The sequence below is a fragment of the Phyllobates terribilis genome, unplaced genomic scaffold (assembly GCF_046119375.1).
Source record: "Phyllobates terribilis strain yellow unplaced genomic scaffold, ASM4611937v1 Scaffold_3__8_contigs__length_932513732, whole genome shotgun sequence".
Classification (NCBI taxonomy): domain Eukaryota; kingdom Metazoa; phylum Chordata; class Amphibia; order Anura; family Dendrobatidae; genus Phyllobates; species Phyllobates terribilis.
This window is the reverse complement of record NW_027362763.1, coordinates 239,783,466-239,791,592: the sequence shown is the minus strand read 5'-3', so window position 1 is coordinate 239,791,592 and position 8,127 is coordinate 239,783,466. Positions and strand designations below refer to the sequence as shown.

General features: G+C 37.8%; 1 protein-coding gene across 1 annotated transcript in view; it reads right to left on the bottom strand.

Moving 5' to 3' along the window:
- Positions 1–548: 548 nt before the first annotated feature.
- Positions 549–8,127, bottom strand: part of SLC9A9 (solute carrier family 9 member A9) — a 1,175,306-nt gene continuing 1,167,727 nt past the window's right edge. Inside the window, exons 15-16 of the mRNA XM_073674666.1 lie at positions 3,995–4,100; positions 549–1,589 (exon numbers count right to left, since the gene is read on the bottom strand). Coding sequence (XP_073530767.1) covers positions 1,341–1,589; positions 3,995–4,100 — 355 coding nt within the window. The 3' untranslated portion in view covers positions 549–1,340. The remainder of the gene's footprint in view (positions 1,590–3,994; positions 4,101–8,127) is intronic.

The window sequence follows — 8,127 nt, the reverse complement described above, 5'->3', positions numbered from 1 at the left end:
AATATTATAGGTCCTTATGGATTTCTTTACACAAAATCTGAAACATGGAGACAGATTTACTTTGGATTTACATGGGTAGATTTCTAATGATATACTATATACAGTATAATTCGTCCATTGGCATTTGTTGAAAGGGGTTGTCCCATGAACAAAGTACATTTTAATCAATAAGTCTTTGGAATAATAATAATTTTCTCAATTGTTAAAAAAGAAGTTCTTGTGCTGAGATAATCTTATAAATGTGCCCCAGCTGTGTACTGTGTAATGGCTGTGTCTGACCGTGCAGGGACATGGTCTGATCATACCACAGCTCCTGGGCAGGGAGGACACAAAAGAGTATACAGACAGGACATCATGGAATCGCAGATGCTGCTTTCTGTCCATGTCTGTTTAAAAACATGACTTACCTCACAGAAAGAATCAGCTGTGATTCCCTGCTGTAATATCTGTATACTTTATTTTCCTTCCTCCCCTGCCCAGGAGATGTGATATAATCAGACAATGTTCCTGTATGGTCAGACACAGCCATTACACAGTACACAGCAGGGGCACATTTATAAGATTATCTCAGCATAGGAACATTTTTTTAACACATCCAATTGTAAAAATTATTATTATTCCAAGATCTACTGATGAAAATGGACTTTAAGGCCTTTAAATGCCCTTTTACATCCACCAATGCAAACTTTATATAGGTAGATTAAGTGCCAATGATTTTTAGGCCGCTTAACCTATCCAATCAGCTGATGAACAAAGTTTGTGCTTGTTTGCCATCTGACCGGTTGCATCTTTACATGGGCCAGTGATTGGATATGACGAACACTTATTATCTGCCAAGCTTGCGTAGGATTTAGCCTGAGGCACATTCAATTCTACAGTACATGTAAATCTGGCAATTATATGGACAGAAGACGAATATGAACCTACATGTGCATAGCTTTGTTATAAAAGTGCACTTTTATATATAAATTAAAGGAATGGAGACTTTACTGGCAGGGAAAATAGTATTATGTTCACTAACCAGAAACTAAAGACAACAACATGTATGTGCCCCTGGTGAGAGTACCGCAGATTGTTCTAGTGATCGGTGGAAGTCACAGACCCCCATCTCCCAAAGAAGACCCCATTCTTTCAAACTCAGCACACCATAAAAGACACTTTTTTGAGGTATTAAATTATATCACTGGTCCCTAGTAAACCGACTAGTTACACTTCACGACTATTGACTACAAAATGTCTGGCTCCGTGTCAATGCAATATGTTTAGCTAAATAATTAAAAATCCCTTTTTTCATCTAGGACATAGACTATATCCAGTAATATCTGCATTTAAATAGCAAATTATATGTGTAGATTTCCCCCAGGCTGGCTGAAACGAGGGGGATATGATCCTCTGTCAAGCGAAAAGTCATATCTCCCAAGTCCAAGATCTCCCTCCTGTACATTATCTGTACCCTCTGTCTGTGTGGGCTCATCACTGCCCTGCTGTGCAGTAGGGGGCTGGTTGGCAGCCGGTAAGGTGTCTTCATACGATGCAGTCAGTTCATCGTGGCTAACAATGTAGTCCATGTCATCATCTTTCACCTCTTCCTGCTTAAAAAGAAATTCAGAAAAGATTATATTTTAACTGCAAGTACTTACATAGTACTTGTTACTTATTGTTAATTGGTAGCTTCATAGTATCCCACTGTTAATAGTTCTATAAGATCCAAATGTTAATTCAAAAAAGCATTCATAGCTGCAGGAATAAGACCAAACATTACATATCTATTAAATCACTCAGGCACGTTGACCTGTTGTATACTTGTGACTGTTGCAGTCAACAGCTAGCTCAGTGGTGATACTTTCACATATGGCGCAAGACAACTTTGAACTGCCAGAGTCCTGACTAGTCCAGCTCCTTCCAACACTGCTGCAGGTGATTGACAGGTCTCTCTCCTGCGAGTACATAGGGAGAGACCTGTCAATCACGTGGAGCAGCACTGGGAAGTGCCAGACAGTAGTGGCGCTGGACTATTATCGTCCCTGGCCAGATCTTCAAAGTATATTTCTATGAAATGCTGGAGCATTTAAAGGGAACCTGTCACCAGGTTTTTCCCATAGAAAGTACAACCAGCACCTGCAAGCCCTTATATACAGCATTCTAGAATGCTGTATGCATGTCCCCAGTGCGCTCTCTGCATAACACAAAAAAGGAGCTTTTGTTATACTCACCTATGGGGCGGTCCAGTCCGATGTGCGTCGCTGGTGTTGATCCGGCGCCTCCTCTCTTCTTGGGATCACTGTCTTCCTTCTTGCTTTGTGTGCATGACGTGGCCTATGTCATCCACATAGTGTCCTCCATTGCGCTTCTGCGCAGGCGTACTTCTCTCTAAATTGCCGAAAGCAGAGTAAAGTACTGCAGTGCGTATGTGCAGGGAAAGGCCAAAGAGCATCAGCAGGAGTGCGATAGGGGACACTGTGTGGATGACGTACTACACGTCATCCACACAAAGCACCCGGTGCGCCTTGTAGGTGAGTATAATAAAAGCTCTTTGTGTTATACAGGGCGCTTTGGGGACTTATATTCAGCATTCTAGTATGCTGTACCAGAGGGATAAAAGGTGCTGGCTGTACTTTATATGGGAAAAACCTGGTGACAAGTCTCCTTTAAGAGCATAATACACCTGATTGCTATCATGCAGCCAGAGTGAACGTCATGCTGCCTGTGGTTTGGGCAGCATGAATTGCCTAATAGGTTCCCTTTAACAGGTTTATCTTAAAACATTTTCTAAAACTACTGTAATTTCTCCAATACCAGGTTGATCTATCATATCCAAATGTCAGCAGACAGCTATCTCATTGTTATTACTAAGCTTCATTATACACCAATGTTAGTAGATATCTCTATCATATCCCAGTGTATATAGATAGTTATCATACCTAAATGTTAATAGCTCAATCATATCCCAATGTTAACACATACAGTAGCTCTATCATAGACATACAGTATTTTAATACATAACTAAATTATGTATATTTATATGTATCATATATGTTTTAAGGGGGGGAGCAATCACTGTTTCACACAGGGCCCTGCAGGTTTGGATTTCTTTTTCCTTTAATAATAAAGGCCTTCATTTAAAAACTAGATTTTGTGGTTACTTGTGTTATCTTTGTCTAATATTTAAATTTGTTTTGTGATCTGAAACATTTAAGTGTGACAAACATGCAGAAGAATAAGAAATCAAGAAAAGGGCAAACACTTTTTAACACCACTGTATATATCTTATTTTTAATTCAGTCTTTTATTTCATAAGAAAAGGAGAGCTTTTCAATGTTGTTGTTGTTTTTAAATTAATGTGAAGTTGCAATATTGCTCAAGACTGTACATGCCAACCCTTATTGCATATCCACATAATGATTACCATTTTGCAGAAAAGCTGATCTGTTAAAAAAGATAAATTCACTGTGCCTTCTATTTTTTTTAATAAAGCTTTATACATACCATGAAATAAATAGATCAGAATAGGACAAGCATCAAGTAGAAAAAAAAACATAAAATTGAAAATCTATGAAAAAATACATAGGTAAACCCCTATTATCTTTATATCACACTCAACTTTTTTTATGTTAACATGGGAGACCTGAAATCATCAAGCTGCTGCCAGGACGTTGGTGGTCCTGCTGTCTTGGCTACAAACTAATGTCACTGTTAAACAGCTCTAATTTTGATATAAAAATCTGTGCTCCTAGCAATGATCTGCTTTTTACAGGTGACTTGAATAAGAAGGAAATTTATTTAGAATAAAAAATACAACTAAAAAGGGACAGAAAAAGACAAGAGATAGAAAAAAATGAGTGCACGGAGATCCCTGTCAATATGAGAGAGATCATATATACAAGTATTATATATAGTATATCTGATATATACTTTAATATGGAATTAGATAAGCTGATTTCTGGCTTCTTTTTATATCATAGCATACAGTGGACTAGTATATATTTAGACTTACCGCGTAGGCCTTGGGGCTGGTCAGCACTCTGGCGATGGGACTGCACCACTGCGGCAATGTGCTTGTGAGAGGAGGACCACTGTGGGTTAATATTGGCTTGAGGTATCTATTTATTAGTTAAGGATTGCAAATGATAATTAAAACAGAGAAATCAGTACAGACATTAACCTCTGAAAAGTTTTCTAGCAAGTCATAAAACAACTATCCACCCATCTCAACTCCAATGACCTTTATTCTCTAAGAGTATTATCACCAATTTTCTTGGAATCCCGACCTTCCCAAAAAATGTAAGGGATTGTATACAGTATCAATGAATATGCCGCTTATCACTGCTACATGCCTCTGATAAAGTAGTCAGAGCCAAAGTATTGTTTTCTTGTGTCTTGAAATGTTGAGTGTGAAAGGTGAGTTAACAAAACACATACAGATGTGGAAAAAAATGTTGTTACCTTTTTGCTAAAGTAAGAAAAACCCGGAATGGTCACTGAAATAACTTGAAATTGACAAATGTAATTTTCTATTTAAATTCATTGCATATCAAGTAATGAAAATCAGACATTGCTTTTAAATTCTCGTTCAACAGAAAACATGAAAAATATAAGAACTAATGAGAATGGCCTGTACTAAAATGATGATACCTTTAGAAAAGATTGGAAATAATTTGCCCATAAGGACATGTTACACTAAGGTGTGTTGTGTACTTAGCATCACAGCTATCTGATCTGCGAATTTTTAATCAGCCAGTCTATTTAAATGGTGAAAAGTAGTCACTGTGCTGTTTGGTATCATGGTGTATACCACACTGAACTTGGACCAAAGAAAGTTAAGGGCAGAGTTGTCTCAGATTACACCACGTGCAGAATTATTAGGCAAATGCGTATTTTGATCACTTTGATACTTTTTATACATGTTGTCCTTCTCCAAGCTGCATAGGCTTGAGAGCCAACTACCAATTAAGTAAATCTGGTGATGTGCATCTCTGTAATGAGGAGGGGTGTTGACTAATGACATCAACACCCTATATAAGATGTGCTTAATTATTAGGCAACTTCCTTTCCTTTGGCAAAATGGGTCAGAAGAGAGATTTGAAGGGCTCTGAAAAGTCCAAAATTGTAAGATGTCTTGCAGAGGGATGCAGCAGTCTTGAAATTTCCAAACTTTTGAAGCGTGATCACCGAACAATCAAGCGTTTCATGGCAAATAGCCAACAGGGTCGCAAGAAACATGTTGGCCAAAAAAGGCGCAAAATAACTGCCCATGAATTGAGGAAAATCAAGCATGAAGCTGCCAAGATGCCAATCGCCACCAGTTTTGCCATATTTCAGAGCTGCAACGTTACTGGAGTATCAAAAAGCACAAGGTGTGCAATACTCAGGGACATGGCCAAGGTAAGGAAGGCTGAAAAACGACCACCTTTGAACAAGAAACATAAGATAAAACGTCAAGAATGGGTCAAGAAATATCTTAAGACTTTTTTCAAAGGTTTTATGGACTGATGAAATGAGCGTAACTCTTGATGGGCCAGATGGATGGGCTAGAGGCTGGATCAATAAAGGGCAGAGAGCTCCACTCCAACTCAGACACCAGCAAGGTGGAGGTGGGGTACTGGTATGGGCTGGTATCATCAAAGATGAACTTGTGGGACCTTTTCGGGTTGAGGATGGAGTGAAGCTCAACTTCCAGACCTACTGCCAGTTTCTGGAAGACAACTTCTTCAAGCAGTGGTACAGGAAGAAGTCGGTATTGTTCAAGAAACACATGATTTTCATGCAGGACAATGCTCCATCACATGCATCCAACTACTCCACAGCGTGGCTGGCCAGTAAAGGTCTAAAAGAAGAAAAAATAATGACATGGCCCCCTAGTTCACCTGATCTGAACCCCATAGAGAACCTGTGGTCTATCATAAAATGTGAGATCTACAGGGAGGGAAAACAGTACACCTCTCGGAACAGTGTCTGGGAGGCTGTGGTGGCTGCTGCACGCAATGTTAATCGAAAACAGATCAAGCAACTGACAGAATCTATGGATGGAAGGCTGTTGAGTGTCATCATAAAGAAAGGTGGCTATAATGATCACCAATTTTTTTGGGTTTTTGTTTTTGCATGTCAGAAATGTTTATTCCTAAATTTTGTGCACTGATATTGGTTTACCTGGTGAAAATAAACAAGTGCGATGGGATTATATTTGGTTTATATTAAGTTGCCTAATAATTCTGCACAGTAATAGTTACCTGCACAAACAGAAATCCTCCTAAGATAGCCAAATCTAAAAAAAAAACACTCCAACTTCCAAAAATATTAAGCTTCTATATTTATGAGTCTTTTCGGTTGATTGAGAACATAGTTGTTGATCAATAATAAAAATAATCCTCTAAAATACAACTAGCCTAATAATTCTGCACACAGTGTAGATTAGATATAAAATTTTGAATGTTAAGGCTAAAAAATCATCTCCAAATAGCTTGTTGTTCCTGTTACTACAGTTGCACGTATTAAGTTTAAGATCTATGGTACTGTAGCCAACCTCCCTGGACATTGCCTCAAGAGGAAAATTGATGACAAATTGAAGAGATGAATAAAACAAATAGTAACCATAGGGCCCAGAACAAATTCTACAGAGATTAGAGGTGAACTCCAAGGTCAAAGTACATTAGTGTCAGATTGTACCATCTGTTGCAGTTTTGGCCAAAGTGAACATCATGGAAGACAACGGAGGAGGAAACTACTGTTGAAAGCAAATCAAAAAACATAGAGACAGGGATTTGCCAAAATTCATAATGACAAGCCACAAAGCTTCTGGGTGAATTTTCTTTGTCAGATAGATAAAACTGGAGCATTTTTTGCAAGTCACATCAGCTCTATGTTCATAGACACTAAAATAAGCATACAAAGAACAGAACATTTTATCTACTGAGAAACATGGAGGAGGCTCACTATGTTTTGGGGCTGCTTTTTTCCTGGCACTGTGTGTCTTGAATCTCTGCAGGGTACAATAAAATCTCAAGACTATCAAGAAATTCTGTAGTGAAATATGTTGTCCAGTGTCAGAAAGCTTAGTCTGAATCACAGGTCATGGGTCCTGCAAAAAGATAATGACCCAAAGCACACAGCTAAAAACATTCAAGAAAGACTAAGATTAAATCACAGGATTATACTTTAGTGGCCTTCTATGAACCCTGATCTAAATCCTATTGAATATCTGTGGAAGGAGCTGTAAAATGCAGTCTGGAGAAGGCACCTTCACACCTGAGACAGCGGTAGCAGTTTGCTCACAGGGAGTGGCCAGAATACCTGTGGAGAGGTGCAGAAGTCTCATTGAGAGTTACGGAAATTGTTTATTTGCAGAAAATATTACGCTATGGGTGCCATCATTTTTATCCAGGCCATTTTTATTCATTTTTTTATTTTTAAATTATACAATAATTCAAAACCAATATCTGATTTTCATTAGTTGATATTCAGTAAATTGAAGTAAAAAATTACTTTTTTTCAGGTTCAAGCTATTTCAGTGACCATTGTGAGTTTTTCTTACTTTAAAAGAAGGGAACCAACAATTTTATCTAATTCTGTATAAATGAACAAAAAATTGAATTTATATAGTCATCAATAAGAAAATGTTATTTATAACCATATACACAAAATGATACATTACAACACGAGACAATACATGCATTACAACTGTACTAAGTCAGTAAAGACTGCATAAGATTGAGCTGATAGGAAGTGCATAGGCAAGGCTTGTATATTATGATCGCTAACCCATAGGACATTACAATGCCAAAGCATCTTCACCAACAGTCCAGTATTGAACCCTTTATACAAGTGTTGGACAGGGGTGGCGCTGGATAAGTCTCGTCCTTGGCCGGATCGCCAAAGTATACCCCAAGCACATGTATTGGACTTTCAGAAAATACTGACATAGAATTTCCCCTATGCTCTTCTAGTTATTTTCAGATTTAATGCTAAAATCCGAAAATAACATTTGAAAATAAAAAGTTATACACTGTTATATATTTTTTTAACTTATTAAATTTTTGTGTTTTTTTAACGTATTGTAACTATTTTATTACCTTAGTCCTAAACTTAACCTATCCTAATCCCTAGTCCTATTCCTAAACCTACACCTAATTC